This window comes from Bufo gargarizans, chromosome 7 (genome assembly GCF_014858855.1).
Source record: "Bufo gargarizans isolate SCDJY-AF-19 chromosome 7, ASM1485885v1, whole genome shotgun sequence".
NCBI lineage: Eukaryota > Metazoa > Chordata > Amphibia > Anura > Bufonidae > Bufo > Bufo gargarizans.
Genome location: NC_058086.1, coordinates 125,484,417 through 125,502,777, shown reverse-complemented (window position 1 = coordinate 125,502,777; position 18,361 = coordinate 125,484,417). Strand labels below are relative to the sequence as shown.

Here is an 18,361-nt window from a genome sequence, read left to right as displayed (position 1 = left end):
GTTTGGCTGATAAGCACCACCTGCGCGGTCCAATGGTGGACATCCGGACCTTCCCAATCACCCTCCGGGTCGGTTTGGTTGATAAAGCGCTGCCTGCGCAATCTGATGGTGGATCTCCGGATCTTCCCAATCACCCTCCTGGGTCGTTTGTTGGATAAGCACCGCCTGCACAATCCAATGGTGGATCTCTGGACTTTCCCAATCCACCCTCCGAGGTTGTTTGGTTAACAAAGAACTGCCTGTGCAACCCAATGGAGGACCTATGGAAAATTCCCAATCCACTCTCCGGGGTTGTTTGGTTGATGTAGCTCCACCTGCGAAATCCGGTGAGTGAACCTCTAGAAGTCGCCATTCCACCCCCAAGTGGTTTGGCTGATAGATTCCACCGGCGCAGTCTCCAGCTGCCATGGGCGAGTTCTTGAGAGGCAGGATTGCACATAGTGGGCCAGAGCATGATACTTCCTCCTCGGTATCCTTCGCACCCCCGCCCTTCCTCCCTAGGGTCACGCTCAGACTCCTTGGAGAGATTTGGTCTGAAAGGAGAGATCAGTGGTTCGGTCTCTGCCATTATTCCGGTGCGATCTTCCAAGATGGCATCCGAGAGACAGCAATACTTGTCGTATGCATTACCTCCTCCCTTAGCGGAGTATTTGCACTACTACTGTACTCCCTTAGTTATTACCTTCCTCTATTGGGGTCTAACCGCACTAGAATTGTTTCAGTGCATGCAGTAGGCGTTCCTCCTTTTATTAGGTGGCGGAACTGCTTTACCACTGGGGGCAGGACTTACTGTATGCATTAGCCTCTTCCATAGGTGGCGCTATGGCATTGTCCGTGGTTCAGTGTTTGTCTTACCCCCTTACGCAGGTGGGGTATTGATACGGGACTCTCCTTATGCCTTGCCCTTTCTGTAAAAGGTGTACTTTCTCTATTTGGTTTCAGTTCCTACTAGATGCATTACTGCATTACCACCCTTTATGGTGGAGTATTTGCACTACCACTAGGGTAGTGCTTGCCATAAGCATTACCCTCTTTCATTTGTGGGATTCTTGCAACATTGCCCTTTCCACAACTAATCCACTATCAACTACGCCACGGCTATAGATGCCTTAGCTTCTTCTACATGTGGAGCTTAGCAAGTATCGTACATGCTGGTGCCCTGTACTCTTATTCTCTCGGTATCTCGGTGCCTCCAGGGTTGCTGTGGCTGTTTTCACGTTGTGTCTTTATCTTTCGGTACCGTTTTGGGTAATGAATATGACAACCTCTCTCCACAGGGGGTTGTCCAGTGTCACTCTTGTGTCCTAGCGTCCCCTATATACATGGCCCTCCACTGTCCCAATATGTGTTGTAGGGGATTAGCTCTTTTCCAGAGGTTGCAAACACACGCTTCTTCACAGACACCAGGATTTAGGGGCCAAACTGTGCTTTATTGTGGCACACGGCATAAAGAAAAACACACAAAGCCAAAATAAAATACCTTGCCCGTCTGGGCCCTATCTAAACACATAGGTTTCCCTGACTCGCCTAAAGCGTAACACAGTTCACACCCGTGATGAGATGCGGCTTTTCCAGCCCAACTTTCAGCAGCCTCCAGGCTGCTCTCACACCAGTGTCTCTTGGGGGATAGTGGTCTCTCAGCATGTCCGCCCTCAGACCACACAGAGCCACTCCAGCCTTCTGTGTTCAAGTCCAAAGTCCAGGCTATTGCATAGCCTCGTGGCCCCTCAGCCTGGCTTATCTGAGACCACACTGACAGAGCCTCACCAGGCCTCTGTCTGTACACTCTCCAGAGTGAGACACACCCAAGATCCAGTAGCAGGATTAAATAGGATCCCTGGACATGAGCATGCCCCAAGTCCCGGACTGGAACCTGGGAAAAAACACTTCAATGTTCACATTGCTACATATCCCCCCCCTCTGTTCAAACCTGTGGGGGTGAACACATGTACCAACTGGATGCTCATGACAGGGCATCCACATTTTCTTGCCATCGCCTGGCTCAACCTTCCCCCTGGAAGATGTGGTCCGCGTCAGAGGCTTCCCTTTATTTTGCCAGACCCATGCAATCAGTGCTTGGTTTGTTACCCACACTGACATCTTGCCCAAGAGACATTGTCTGCAATGTTCCCATGTCCATGTGACAGGCAGACCCTCTCTTTTTATTTTTTTATCTTTCTCTCTCTTTGACTTACACAGCTGCTTCAGCCGAGCACGCTTTTTATGACTCGCCTCTTTTTGACGTTTTATTTTAACAGCAGATCGTACATTTCTTTTTCCTTTACTCTTAGAATTTCGATCTCGGCTTCTGGAACTCCCGTCAGAATATATTTTTATGCAAACGACAGACTCTGTTTGACTTCGCTGGCTCTTGCAGACGCTTAGGCCTTTTTTTCTTGTCTTTGCGAAGCTCCATCAGCAGAGCTGGCTTGCCCCCGCTCGCTTCTTTTCCAGCAGTGGTTTTCTCAGATGGTGCCTCAGTTTCAGGGTCTTCTGCCTTTTCACTGCCTCTCCCCACTTCGGCTTTACCCTTGATCTCTGGAACATCCAAGGATTTCTCCCACTTCAAGAGCTCGGCCTTAGCTTCCATGGCCTTTACTTTATTAGCCTTCTCACCCTTCAGGGACATGGCATTATATCCTTGCTTTCTTAATTCCTCCTTCCCTTTCGCATCAAGGTTGGAGGCACTGGGGTCTTCAGCATACTTCTTGTCTTCTGGCGTTTTCTCCAGAGGCTCACCCAGGACACTGGTCTCCTTTTGGGGAGGAGTCAGGAGAGACAGCCCATCGTAATAGCCTGGATCTGCATACTGGTCGTCCATCTCCTCATATTTCTTCCCCAGCAGGCAGCTGGCTACTTGGAAGGCCTTGTAGGCGGAGGGGACGTCTTTTGCGCCCTGGTCCTGGTTACACACTGTCATGAGACTCTTGGCCTCTGCATCGACATCAGCCTCATCAACTGGTTCAGCCGATACCTTTTCCACCTTCTCTGCCTTGGCCAGTACCCTGGCACCACCATCTCCAGACCCACTCTTACCAGGCTCTGACTTCTTGGCACCTTCCAAAGGATCTTCCGGTCTCTCACTTCCTTCCACCTGCTGTGCAGGAGCACGCTTAGGCTTCTCCACCTCATAGATGGCATCTTTTAAGCTCATGAGAGCTTCCATCTCTACTCTGAGTTGCTTGTTCAGCCTCTCTAATTCATTTCGCTCCTCAAGCACTTCTTCAAGGGCTCTAGCCAAGGAGAGGGTCTTGGACTCTTTCTCCCAAGCATCAGCCTCCGCTCGGTCACGTTCTTCGGCATATCGAGCCGATATGTATTTCTCTTCAACCAAGAGCTGGTCAAACTTCTTTTGTCTCTTCTCCAATCTAGATACAGTTTGTCTCTGGTGGTCCAGGTCCACCATGCGATCACATAACTCTTGATAAAGTTGAGCCATCCTGGCTTCCAAATGTCTTTTCTCCTCCAAGAGAGCAGATTTTTCTGAGGCGTTGTTTAGAACCTCATCAGCCAGCTCATCTCTTTCCTGCTCTGCATGAAGTCTGGATTGCTCAGAAGCTGCAAGTTCCTCTTGAAGTTGGAGAATTTCCGCTTCTATTAGTGACTCTAGTTCCTTCAGTTCATTTATCTCTTTCTGTGACTCCTCTGGAGATTCCTGCAGTTGCGCTGCGAGAACCGCTAGCCCCATCTCTAGTGTATCTAGGGACTGTGCAGAGCGAGTGAAAACATCTTCAAGTTTGTAGCTGTACTGTCCTGTCAGATCATCTACAACTGTCAGGATATGAGCTTCAGACACTAGGCTGTCACCCGACTGAACGCTTGTCTCATCAGATATAACAGTCACCTGGTTGCTACTAGTAACGACTTTAGTTTTGCTGGGTCTTGACATGGTAGCCTCACTCTCGGAGTTGTTAACTGTCACGGCACATAGGCCACTTATACCGCTCGTGTCATTATTAACCCTGGCCTCTAGGGGCACCCCTGAGTCAATCCCCACCTGGGACATTTTATTAATCATAGAAACCTGTGGAGACTGCACATCCACCTCTGGTCCGTGTGGTACACCCTCTAGCCCCGCCACATTGTCTACAATGGGGTCTCCTAGCGGTGTTTCTTCAACATTTATCAACACTTTTATATCAGACACATGTTTACCAACAGGGGGAGCTTTTTCCCCCAATCACAGCCTGCAAAGGCAAAGGCATGTCATTATTATCACATATTTCACATGACTTCACATTTCCATTATGCATTTCGGCAAACATGGTATCATCACTGTTTTCAATGGTCCTTTCCCTTACACGTTCACTTAAAGGGACAGGTACAAGTTCTGCAGGAGTTTTTGCACTCTCTGCAGAAGTGTCTCTATTACTCCCCACCTCGCAGCGTAAGGGAATATTACACTCCAACACTCCCTCATGCATGAGCTTATCTGTAACATCAAGTTCATCAGTCTCTGTTCTCATTGGAGTCTCACGCTCCGTGAAAATCAGTGGATAGTCCATATCCACACGACTGTCCAGCACCTTTATTATTATACCAGTCTCAAGTTTCAATATTGTGCTACCTCTTACACGGGCAAGCATGGGATCCAGGATCCTTGTCATCCCAAAACTAGCTTTGGTCATGGGCAACTGAGGTAACACAGAAACCTTCTCCCCTGCAGGTTTCTGCGAGGGAGCAATCACAGCAGGCTTATCCGCCTGTTCAGACACTGCTTTTTCTCTGTGTGACTTATCACCTACCGGCCCAGCAGATATCCCCTGCCGCCGGCTCACTGTCACTGGCTCTGCCACACAGTTAATAACAGGAACCGTCTTACCCTTTGTAATCAACCATTCTGGTAAAGCAGTGACATTCTCTCCCGCGGACTCATCAAGGTTGTGGTTGCTCCTAGCAACAGCTTTACTGCACCTCCGCACTTCCTCTCTAGGACTCCGGGCACAGTCGCAGGGAAGATATGCACTCCTGAGAACCGCACCGCTCTCCACCTCCTTTTCTTCCCGACGGTTGCCCTTGGCAACGGCATATCTTTGCTTTTTATCAGGAACTCCGCTCCACAACTGCCCAAACAATGGAAAGTCCTTGCCAAGCACAAACTCCACTTCCAGTGTCTCACATTTTAACAGCTCCCATTGCACAGAGCCATAGTCAGTCACAAAGGTCAGTGACACTGTAGTTTTTGTCTCTGGTCCCCTTGTTACAAAGTCCAGAATTTCAGGCAGGACCCGAGACACTTGCTGGCGAGAGTCTAGAATGACCCCCAGCGGGATTCCCCCGATCACTAAATCACAGGATTTCTCCCACGGGCTATACCATTTTGTAGCCATTTCGACTGATCAGTCTCTTGTACTGGGCTTCTGGCCCTTTAAATCCTGCACTATTTGCACCACAGAAAAAAAAAATGTCCAGATTAACACCAGCAGTCTCTGCTCCTGCAAACTAGCAGGCTTCCAGCACTTTAAATCACTGCACAGTAACACAGAAATTCCTTGGCAACATTCAGCAGCACCTGCTCTTTTCCATCAGGTCATTGCCCTTAGCAACCACGTTGGCTTTTTACTTTTCAGCACGGACATGTGCCCGCATCCGACATCAATTGTAGGGGATTAGCTCTTTTCCAGAGGTTGCAAACACACGCTTCTTCACAGACACCAGGATTTAGGGGCCAAACTGTGCTTTATTGTGGCACACGGCATAAAGAAAAACACACAAAGCCAAAATAAAATACCTTGCCCGTCTGGGCCCTATCTAAACACATAGGTTTCCCTGACTCACCTAAAGTGTAACACAGTTCACACCCGTGATGAGATGCGGCTTTTCCAGCCCAACTTTCAGCAGCCTCCAGGCTGCTCTCACACCAGGGTCTTTTGGGGGATAGTGGTCTCTCAGCATGTCCGCCCTCAGACCACACAGAGCCACTCCAGCCTTCTGTGTTCAAGTCCACCAAAGTCCAGGCTATTGCATAGCCTCGTGGCCCCTCAGCCTGGCTTATCTGAGACCACACTGACAGAGCCTCACCAGGCCTCTGTCTGTACACTCTCCAGAGTGAGACACACCCAAGATCCAGTAGCAGGATTAAATAGGATCCCTGGACATGAGCATGCCCCAAGTCCCGGACTGGAACCTGGGGAAAACACTTCAATGTTCACATTGCTACAGTGTCTTCAACAATATATAGTGCGTACACGATGGCACGTAATATTGTGATTACGTTCCAGCAAGTCGAGTGTTTTACAGATTCTACAGGTCCTTCTAAAAAAATTAGCATATTGTGATAAAGTTCATTATTTTCTGTAATGTACTGATAAACATTAGACTTTCATATATTATAGATTCATTACACACCAAATGAAGTAGTTCAAGCCTTTTATTGTTTTAATATTGATGATTTTGGCATACAGCTCATGAAAACCCAAATTTCCTATCTCAAAAAATTAGCATATTTCATCCAACCAATAAACGAAAAGTGTTTTTAATACAAAAAAGTCAACCTTCAAATAATTATGTTCAGTTATGCACTCAATACTTGGTCTGGAATCCTTTTGCAGAAATGACTGCTTCAATGCGGCGTGGCATGGAGGCAATCAGCCTGTGGCACTGCTGAAGTGTTATGGAAGCCCAGGATGCTTCGATAGTGGCCTTAAGCTCATCCAGAGTGTTGGGTCTTGCGTCTCAACTTTCTCTTCCCAATATCCCACAGATTCTCTATGGGGTTCAGGTCAGGAGAGTTGGCAGGCCAATTGAGCACAGTAATACCATGGTCAGTAAACCATTTACCAGTGGTTTTGGCACTGTGAGCAGGTGCCAGGTCGTGCTGAAAAATGAAATCTTCATCTCCATAAAGCTTTTCAGCAGATGGAAGCATGAAGTGCTCCAAAATCTCCTGATAGCTAGCTGCATTGACCTTGCCCTTGATAAAACACAGTGGACCAACACCAGCAGCTGACATGGCACCCCAGACCATCACTGACTGTGGGTACTTGACACTGGACTTCAGGCATTTTGGCATTTCCCTTTCCCCAGTCTTCCTCCAGACTCTGGCACCTTGATTTCCGAATGACATGCAACAGTCCAGTGCTGCTTCTCTGTAGCCCAGGTCAGGCGCTTCTGCCGCTGTTTCTGGTTCAAAAGTGGCTTGACCTGGGGAATGCGGCACCTGTAGTCCATTTCCTGCACACGCCTGTACACGGTGGCTCTGGATGTTTCCACTCCAGATTCAGTCCACTGCTTCCGCAGGTCCCCCAAGGTCTGGAATCGGTCCTTCTCCACAATCTTCCTCAGGGTCCGGTCACCTCTTCTCATTGTGCAGCGTTTTCTGCCATACCTTTTCCTTCCCACAGACTTCCCACTGAGGTGCCTTGATACAGCACTCTGGGAACAGCCTATTCGTTCAGAAATTTCTTTCTGTGGCTTACCCTCTTGCTTGAGGGTGTCAATGATGGCCTTCTGGACAGCAGTCAGGTTGGCAGTCTTACCCATGATTGCGGTTTTGAGTAATGAACCAGGCTGGGAGTTTTTAAAAGCCTCAGGAATCTTTTGCAGGTGTTTAGAGTTAATTAATTGATTCAGATGATTAGGTTAATAACTCGTTTAGAGAGCCTTTTCATGATATGCTAATTTTTCGAGATAGGAATTTGGGGTTTTCATGAGCTGTATGCCAAAATTATCAATATTAAAACAATAAAAGGCTTGAACTACTTCAGTTGGTGTGTAATGAATCTAAAATATATGAAAGTCTAATGTTTATCAGTACATTACAGAAAATAATGAACTTTATCACAATATGCTAATCTTTTGAGAAGGACCTGTATATCCCCTATCCACTATTTCTGATGTGGGAAGTGGTTGTGCTGGCACTCTGGTTTAGCATTGCAGCATGTTCTCCTCCGCTGGTGCAGATTTTTACGCTGGTACTAGTGTTTGCAGTCGCTGCATTGGGGCAGTCCCTCAGGTACTGGTTCTACCTTGTCACTGGTTTGGCGGTTGTTCCTGTCTAACGCCCTTCCCAGGTGGTGTTTACGGTTAGCTCTCCTTTCCTGGGGCAGTATGGTACCATGGTCTCTACCGGATCCCTCTAGTCTGACCCTCATTTTGTGCTAGTGGGCACGCTACAGCTACTACGGTACAGTGGTCCTGGATTAGCCATTGCATACTCTGGCTCACCCTGCACGTTTTTTTCGTTAGGTGACGGATTCTTCTTACGCCAAATTCAGTGTTGTACGCTGGATTAGCCATTGCATACTCTGGCTCACCCTGCACGTTTTTTTCGTTAGGTGACGGATTCTTCTTACGCCAAATTCAGTGTTGTACGCTGCATGGCCTGTTCGGCGCTGTGTATCCTCCCAGCGTCCTCTGACTCACCCGGGGCCCATTATACCTTCCTTCAGGGATTGGCACATACGGTTCCTCCATATCGTCCTCCCTTACCGCCTGGGGATCTGACCTTTAGTCCTTTTGGTGCTCTGGAATTTTCCCCTTGAACCCTTGCGGGAGATGTCATTCCGACTCATGTCCTGGAAGCAGTTTTTTTTTCTTGTGGCTATCACATCCATCAGGATGTCCGGATTGGGGCACTCTCTTGTAGAAAGCCTTCTGTTTCTGACAGGGATACGCGGTTCCCCGGCCTGGTCATTCCTTTCTCCCAAAGGTGGTCTCTGATTTCCATTTCAATGAAGAGACTGTCCTTCCATCACTGTGTCCCTCCCCTTCACACCCTAGGGAAAGGGAGTTAGATCATTTGGACGCTGTCAGGGCTCCAACATTTTACTGCCAGCCTGTGACACTTGCACGTCTGCATTTGCTTAAGCATACTGCATCTGGGCCAGGGTCCCGCCCTTCGGTGTCACGGTTCATTCCACCACAGTGGTGGGCGTTCTTGGGCTCGGAGGATTCAAGGTTCGGCCGCGCAGTTATGCAGGGCGGCTGCTGTCCGCCTTATGCACATTCACAAAATTTTGCCAGGCGCATATTTATGCATCAGCAGGTGCCGCCTTGGGTTGCAGGGTCTTGCAGGCGACAGTTCTTAGTTGCCTATCTAATATAGGGGCTCTTTTTTTGTATGAGATGACTGTTTGATTGGTACTGTTTTAGGGTGCATATGACTTTTTGATCACTTTTTGTGATGTAAGGTGATAAAAAATTGCTTTTTTTTAGCACAGTTTTAATCCCTTTTCTTTCACGGTGTTCACCTGAGGGGTTAGGTCATGTGATATTTTTATAAAGCAGGTTATTACGGATGCAGCAATACCTAATATATCTAAGTTTTTTCTATTGTTTTTAAACAAAAAAAATCATGTTTTAGTTTCTCCATATTCTGAGAGCCATATTTTTTTTTTTTTGTTTTTTTTTTAGGCGATTGTCTTAGGTAGGGTCTCATTTTTTGTGGGGTCAGATGACGGTTTCATTGGTATGATTTTGGGGTGCATATGACTTTTTGATCACTTGGTATTACACTTTTTGTTTGTTTGTTTTTTAGCACACTTTTTATTCCGTTTTTTTTACGGTGTTGACCAGACGGGGTGGATCATGATCATGTGATATTTTTATAGAGCAGGTCGTTACGCACGCGGTGATACTGAATATGTTTTTTTTTTTTTTACAACTTTATATGTCTATTTTTATGGGAAAGGGGCTTTTTTAATTGAAACTTTAATTTTTTTATTGTTACAAACACTTTTTTTCACTTATATTATTTTTCATTTTTGGGACTTCAACATTACAGGGTCCAATCCCTGTTTAAATGGAGCACAATACATCTGCATTGAACTGCATTGACTATCAGTGTATTACACGGTGTAATACACTGATAGTTTGCCTATGATACCCAGCCTGGGGGCTGGGCCTCATAGGCCTCTGTACATGCTGGGCCCCAAGGCCTTGGAATAACTTGGCGCTGCCATGGCAACCATCGGGTCCCCACCACCGCAGCGCGGGGACCTGATGGCTAAGGAGAGGGAGCACAAACCTCCCATATGCCTCGGTCATCGCTGACTGCGGGATATGAGGGGTTAATCCACCGGCATTGGCATTATCACTGATGCTGGTGGATGCGTCAGGGATCCTGCTGTCAGTAACAGCCGGATCTCTGCCGCTGATTGCGGAACCGCACGTGGGGAGGGGAGGGAAGGACCGTAGGACAAGAATGCTCATCCTGGGGCGCAAAGTATCGGCTATTTCGGACGAGCACTCTCCTCCTGGGTCATTAAGGCGTGAAATACTCTGTGAAGGCTATGAACAGCCTTGGGGTAATTTAATTTATAATTACACTTTATTCATTTTAGGCTAAAAATATAGTTTTCCATTGTCTTTACTAAACATTTGCAGCAGCTTTTGTCATAAAGGGTTAAGTATTAGCTTACCTGTGAGTATCAGTTTTATGCCTTAGGCCGAATACACACGGCCATTTTTCACGGCCGTGAGCGGTCCGTGGAACCGCGGCCTGGATTCCTGCTGAGAGCAGGAGCGCACGGCATCATTGGTTGCTATGACGTCGTGCGCTCCCTGCTGCCGCCACAGTACAGTAATACATTGGTATAGATCATACCAGTGTATTACTGTATCGCGGCGGCTTCAGGGAGCGCACGGCGTCATAGCAACCAATGACGCCGTGCACTCCTGCTCTCAGCAGGAATCCCGGCCTTATTCACACTTCAGTGTTTTGGTCAGTGATTTCCATCAGTGATTATGAACCAAACCCAGGAGCAGCTCTAAAAACAGAACGGGAGCAGATCTTTCCATAATACCTTATCTCTGTGTAGCACCACACCTGGCTTTGGCTCACAATCAATGATGGAAATCACTGACCAAAATACTGATGTTTGAATGAAGCATTACTGTCATTTGACAGCTATGTATAGCTGTTATCCCTGAATTACTAACAGCTCATAAACACCTTACAATGCAATAGTGTTCAGCGGCTCACCTTGCCTCTTCACAAGGACCCGGTGCTCACTCCACGGATTCACCCAAATCCGGTACAAAAAGTGCAAAGTAATTTTGTAACTGGAGGGCACTCAAATACCAGAGAACATCAAGGCAGGATATCAGTAATCCCAATTTATTACCTAAAATAGTGACATAGGACTAAAACTGTACTCACATAAATCTAAAAACATGCAACTAAAAACATGCACATATAGATCACTCCCTGGGAGTGCGAGGGGTATGGTGACTTTTGGTAATGTCACCTCAGAGTTCCAATGAAGAGTCCTGTGCTGTCATGAACCAAACCGGACACGTTTCAGGGATCAAGCCCCTTCCTCAGCTGTAAGCTGCTGAGGAAGGGGCTTGATCCCCGAAACGCATCCGGTTTGGTTCATGACAGCACAGGACTCTTCATTGGAACTCTGAGGTGACATTACCAAAAGTCACCATACCCCTCGCACCCCCAGGGAGTGATCTCCAGTGCGGATACAACCATACGGTCCGGACCTTAGGACCCAGCGCACTGACCAGCCTCACAACAGCTACGTGCATCACATGGGACACAGCCAGGTCACGTGGGACGCCGCATCATAGACCTGAGATCATATGGGACGCCGTGTGAGTCCAAGTGGCTGGAGCAAGATCAAGGGGACGCAGGAGGGGTAATGTACTTTGCCCTATGGGGCTTATATGAAGTTTCTGACGAGACTATATTGGTTGAACATTTGACCTATACTGCGTGCTGAGTTTTCACACAAATTGAATCTGCATATATTCGGCCATACACCTGGCATACGGACACTGCAGCCCTATACAGATTTTGTCCTATTATACATAGTGTGGACATTTTTTATTGTGCGGTCGATTTTGCTATATGTGCATGTTTTTAGTTGCATGTTTTTAGATTTATGCGAGTACGGTTTTAGCCCTATGTCACTATTTTAGGTAATAAATTGGGATTACTGATATCCTGCCTTGATGTTCTCTGGTATTTGAGTGCCCTCTAGTTACTATATTACTTAGCTCATAAACACCTATTAAAGCCACATTCTAATCAGTCAGATAAGAATTGAGCTATAATGAGGTCTCAGGAGATCAGAGATAAGGCTTCAGATGAGATGACTCAACACTGTACAGAGAAAGGAGCTGATATTATTTAGTAAAAACCTGTTGAAAAAAATATTTCTAGCTTATAATACATACAATGCAGACGAACCTGAACTTCAGTTTCAGTGCCATTCTACTGTACCTGTTGCACTAGGGAGGAAGAAGAAGGGTGCTCACGTTACCCTGAGAGGAAGTGGGGAGTTGCCCTGATTGGCTTGCTCGCCAACAGACAGACTGGATCAGCCAATCAGTGCTGCAGCAGGCAGGGAGGTGCCCTAGCAGAATGAGCAGAACGTAATTCTGTGTTGGGCTCTGAATGAGGGTGGATGGTTGTAGCAGTGTCTGCCAGAAAAACGATCTTAGGGAGTCAGGGACAGTGAGAAGTCACAATCAAGAGTGTATTCTACTGCCAGGGACAGTGAAGGGGAAGTCTAGACTTGTGTGTAGAATAGGGACAGGCAGGGAAACCTGTCAACGAGGGAGTGAGAAGTTAGGCTACTTTCATACTTGCGTTAGGTGCGGATCCGTCTGGTATCTGCACAGATGGATCTGCACCTATAATGCAAACACTTGTATCCATTCAGAACGGATCCGTTTGCATTACCATGAACATGATAATGCAAACGGATCCGTTTTGACTTACACTAAAAGTCAATGGGAGGCGGATCCGTTTTCGATTGCACCTTATTGTGTCAGTGAAAACGGATCTGTCCCCATTGACTTACATTGTAAGTTGGGATGGATCCGTTTGGCTCTGCATCATCAGGCGGACAACAAAACTGTGCAAGCAGCGTTTTGGTGTCCGCCTCCAGAGCGGAATGGAGGCTGAACAGAGGCAAACTGATGCATTCCTTATCCATTCAGAATGCACTGGGGCTAAACTGATCCGTTTTGGGCCGCTTGTGAGAGCCCTGAAACGGATCTCACAAACGGACCCAGAAACGCCAGTGTGAAAGTAGCCTTAGGAGCGGAGGCTGGGTGTGCCTCCTAGCACAATTGCAGCTGCTGCAAACATTATAAGCAGCTACTTTCAAGGACATTTCTTTCATTTTGTGCCCATTTTTAAAGAAATACTGTAAAAAAAAAATGTTGTACCCCTCAGATGCTGCGTTAATTGCTGATCGCGGAATCTGACATTAATATTAAGGTCTATAATAAAAAATAAAATCAAACTTACCTCATCCATTTGCCCACTGCCACCATCTTGATTGAAGATCCAGCACAAAATCTTGCGGCACATGATGACTTTATCACGTCGGCCGGCATGGTGACATCATACGTCACTTCCAGCAGGATCTTTAATCAAGATGGCGGTGGCGAGCTCTGGGCACTCAAACAGATTGGATGATTATGATAATTCTTTTACCCTATTTCAGGGAAAATCAATTTGTTACCGTGAAGCACAAGGAAGTTCAGCTTTGCGATTTGGATCAAAGTCATCTATCTATCTATCTATCTATCTATCTATCTATCTATCTATTTATCGTAGTTACTCACTCTGATGCCATGCAGTGATGAGAAGGGTGCTTCTTTTTTCCCTTTGGGGTACTCCCTGGTTTTGGGAATTCTCCTGCCTGATGGTGGTTTGGGTACCCATGGTGGTGTATGATATTTTGCTACAGTAAACACTTATATGATGTATCTGCAAAGCTAGCAACTCTGCACAGGATAATTGCTCTGCAAACAAATGTGGATAGATAAATGACTTAAAATAACAAAATAGATAAAAAGAAAAAAAGTGGAGAAGAAGGTTGAGGAGGCGGTGGATGTGGCGGTGTAGGTGGAAGAGGCGGGGGAGGTGGTAGCCAGCCAACACTGTTTTTATTTTTTTTATTTTTTATTTTTCAGGGGGATTTGGGGATGGTGTATAACAACGGCTGGGTGAGGCTCGTCTCCATTTTGCCAAAATAACCAATAATAATGTTTAACCAGGAGGTGGAGATCCAAGTGGAGGAGGTGGACATGGAGGTGTAGGTGGCGGAGGCAGGGGAGGTATCCAAAACAGTTTTTGTGGGGGGTTTTGTTTGTTAGTTTTTTCCTTTCATTCATTTATTTGTTTGGGGAGGCCCAAAAAGCTGAACGCACAAACTACGCTGGAGTAAAACAAAGGAGTGCGGCCGGTTTACTTCTCTACTCTGCCCAAGGTACAGACAACTCCTGTGGTATCCATGGCTGGTTCTTTTTAATGAATGTGAGCTTGTCCACGTTGGGTCTGGACAGGCGGGTGTACCTGTCTGTGATCACACCCCTGCTGTGCTAAACACACTTTTGGCAATGCACTTGCTGCAGGGCAGTCCAGCACATCCAAGGTGTAAAGGGCAAGCTCAGGCTATGTGTCCAATTTGGCACGTTGTTCTTGTAGCCGGGATTCAGTAGGGTAGCCACCCAGTATTCAGCACTGGTAACAATCAGGGCAACTCAGCGGTGGTTGCACAGGCACTGCAGTATGTACTCGCTCATCTGTGCCAGGCTGCCCAGAGGCAACGACAAGCTGTCCTCAGTGTGAGGGGTATTGTCTGTGTCCTATGTATACCTCCAGCCATGCACCATTGGTGCCCGTAAGCTGATTTGAGTGCCACTCTGCTGTGAACATGGTTTCTCCTCCTCATCATGATCACCCTCCTTATCCTCCAAAACTGTGTCCAGGCTGTATAATTGTGAACCTGGTCGCTGTTGGTGCAGGAACCCACCCTCCGAGCCACGTGTGGACGACTGGCCAGATGGGAATGATCCCTTGTCGTCCTCTTCTTTCTCCTGATGTCATCAGCACTGGCCATGTTGGTGGAGTACTCCAAACAGCACAACACGGCACACACGTCCCGCATAGAGGCCCACTCATTGGTGGTGAAGTGGTTCTGTTCTGCAGAGCGACATTTATGCAGGCAGGGTCATGTGCTTCCCTGGCCAATCACAGCCATTTCAATGCTAAGCATAACTGTGATGGCTTCAAAGTGCCCACAGCTTAAAAGTTTGTTGATTGGCTGCACTGCAGCCTTTTCTTTTAACAAGCTTCATTTATCATCCGAACACTGAACCCGAGTCATGTTCCGTGTGTGTATACAGGTCCTTGGATACTGTAATGTTAGGTACGAACCTGAACATTCCAGTCTGGGTTGGCTCATCCTTAGACAAGAGACATATATCAGGGAATTATCATTAGCCAAAAAAAACACCTATAATGAGTAATTTAAATAACTGATACGTGTATATATTCCAAAAGAGCTCAGTATAAAATATGTCTCTTAAGGCTTTTTCACATCACTGTTATGGATTCAGTTATTATTTTCCGTTATAACATGGCATTCTGTTTTGATCCGTCTTAATAGAAGTCTATAGGCAATCTTAACGGACCGTCTGGTTTCTGTTCTGCAAGACTTCTATTATGACGGAAAGGAGAATGGAATGCCTTTTAAAGGCTTCTATTTTGCATTCCATCATAATACAAGTCTATGGGCAGCATAACGGATCCGTCCTGGTTTGTGTTACGCAGGACTGGACTCCTCTATAATGGAAACCAGGATGGATACCTTATGCTGTCCATAGACTTGTATTATGAACAAAACGGAATGCCTCTTATAGGTTTCTGTTTTGACTTCCGTCTTATAGATTCCGTTATTTTCCATTATAACCATGTTGTAACGGAAAACAATAATGGAATCCATAACTGTGATGTGAACTTGGCCTTACAAGTACTATTTGTCTTGATTCATTTTCTGAGTGAATCAATCATTTCACATGTGAAATAATTTGGCTCATTTAATAAATAATAATTGCTCTGTATGATAAGAAAGCAGACAGAGAAGTGAAGAACAACTGATTTTGACAATTGAATGTACAATGATATTGATTTCTCTTTCTTTTCCTAGTTGAAATTCTTACTGAACCAGATTCGGTAGCTCCAGATTCAAAGGATGAGAAAGGTATTTTATAAACATGCAGTTACTCTCTATTTTGGAAATAAATAAATAAAATAGTAATAAGTGAAAGAGTTCACCTTGCAGGGCACTAGCCTTTCTGTTGCTTGAGGCAAAAAAATTGAAACACCTCCTCACAGCTCTACTCTTAAAGGGGTTGTTATTTTTTGGGCTTTTGTATGTTTCTAACTGGGCAAATGCAAAGGCTTTACAATGCACTTACTGCATATGCAGTGGCTCCCTTCTCATATTCCACTGAAGGTCACATGACCTGTGATGTCAGCTTCTGTCCCTGCTCTGACGATGTTTCATGCACAAGCTTAAGAAAGCAGATATATGTCTGTACACGAGACGTCACTGTCCTGGCCATGCCCCGCTGGTGCTGCTGTCTGGCCTCTTCCCTGGATTGTTCAGGAAACTTTAACCCCTTCTGCAGCACAGACTCGGGGCTGGAGGCTCTTTTGAGTAGCTGCAGGCAGTGAAGAGACACAGGATCCTCATTCTGCAGGCACAGATCTGACAGACTGGAGGAGTTCCGCAGAGCATTGCACAAGAACAGGTAGGGGGAAGATCCTGTGTGTATTAGCAGTGTCATTGTACAGCTGGGACTTATAGTCCTACACACACAACATGCTGCTGAGTCTCCCAGGAGTCAGACATTTCACTCTGGGCAGCACTTGTATTCACTCCCTTGCAGAGAAGGAGGAGGGGAACACATATTCATGAGGAAAACCTCAGAGATTGTTGTTATTGCAGGTAAACAAAAGGCCAAAAAATAACCAAAAAAATGAGGAAATATATTTTTTTGCCTAAGACTTGCTTAGTTTAGTTATTGCTGACCATCAGATTTACAGTGCTATATTTTCTTTTTCATAACTCAGACAACCCCTTGTTCTCCGAGTTCTATAGAAGCAGAACCCCTGCCAGCAGAGTCATTAAAAAGCATAAGTGACTGATGCATGACTTGGGGCTCAAACTGCTTAGCTGATGTGCAAGGGGGTGAGGTGGAAGACAGATGCCCATGGGCTGCCGGCGCCAACTCTGTGTTTTCAGCAGGGGGCTTGGTGCAAAACAATGTGGTGCAAAGGTGTTGTATTGCACCCACAAAAAAAATGCCTATAGGTGCACACGCCCAGTGCCCGTATATTGCAGACCTGATGTTTGCAGGCCACAATACGGGCACAGACCTGCTACAGTCATGTGCATGAAGTGTTTAAGATATGCAGGCTTCTCCCACCCACCAGCTGTTGATTGATGGCTTTCTCCCTATTGCTGTGCATAGAGAAACATCTGTCACTTAGGTTGGTCATTTTGGATGCTAGATTACTAGTGATGATCGAGCACCTTAGTGCAGGCATGGCCAACCTGCGGCTCTCCAGCTGTTGTAAAACTACAACTCCCACCATGCCCTGCTGCAGGCTGATAGCTGTAGGCAGTCTAAGCATGCTGGGAGTTGTAGTTTTGCAACAGCTGGAGAGCCTCAGGTTGGCCATGCCTGCCTTAGTGCTTGGGTGCTCTGGCTGAACACATCAGGATGCTCGGGTGTTTTACCATGCACCCGAGTATAATGGAAGTCAATGGGAGGACCCAAGCATTAAACCAGGCACCCCCTGCTCTGAAGAGGGGAGGGTGCCTGGCTCATATAAAAAGTTAAGACATTTATGGAAACACCACTGAAACGGTTCGGAAACTGCATTGGGAGGATGTCTGCATGCATCTTGGACTCCCATGTCGCTGCTGGGAATGATGTTGTCCGAGTAGAACGCCACTTTTACAGACTGACAATAATACGCACAAAACCAAAGATAAAATCGATTGTAGAGTAAAAATTGTTAGGAAACATTCTTTCCTGTATATTTACTTGTATATAAAGTGCAAGTTCATCCAAAAAATGTTGTAGCTTTTCGGAACTGGGGTCATGATTAAGAGGGACAGCCGGTGGCATCCGTATTGTACCGCTAGAGGTGAAATTGTGTTGACCAGACTCTTGGATAGTCAGACTGGACTTGTAGGTGAGGGCCTGCTGGTGAGCTGACCCTGTAAAAGATTGTAGATGAGGGCCTGCTGGTGAGCTGACCCTCTCAAACATTATGTGCAAGGGCCTGCTGCCACTTTGTTGGCTCTAGACAACTTCTGGCCGATCAAACGTGTCTGTGATGTCCACCATTCATTTGGATGTTTGCCCTATCAACTTTCGATGTTCTTTTATGCTCCTACCATGGTGACCATGGGTAACGGAGACTCGGGGTTCGCTTCCGTAGAGGGAGCCTGAGTAACGGCTACGGCTATCACTTCCAAGAAAGGCAGGCGGAGGCGCACAAATTACCCACGCCCAACTCAGGGAGGTAGTGCCGATAAATAACAATACAGGACTCTTAAGAGGCCCTGTCATTGTAATGAGTACTACAAAATTA

General features: G+C 46.5%; 1 protein-coding gene across 1 annotated transcript in view; it reads left to right on the top strand.

Annotated features, from left to right (window-relative positions):
- The window catches only part of LOC122944191 (complement receptor type 1-like), a 380,940-nt gene that overhangs the window by 308,367 nt on the left and 54,212 nt on the right, over window positions 1-18,361 (top strand). Inside the window, exon 14 of the mRNA XM_044302417.1 lies at window positions 15,900-15,953. Within this exon, the coding sequence (XP_044158352.1) occupies window positions 15,900-15,953 (54 nt within the window). The remainder of the gene's footprint in view (window positions 1-15,899; window positions 15,954-18,361) is intronic.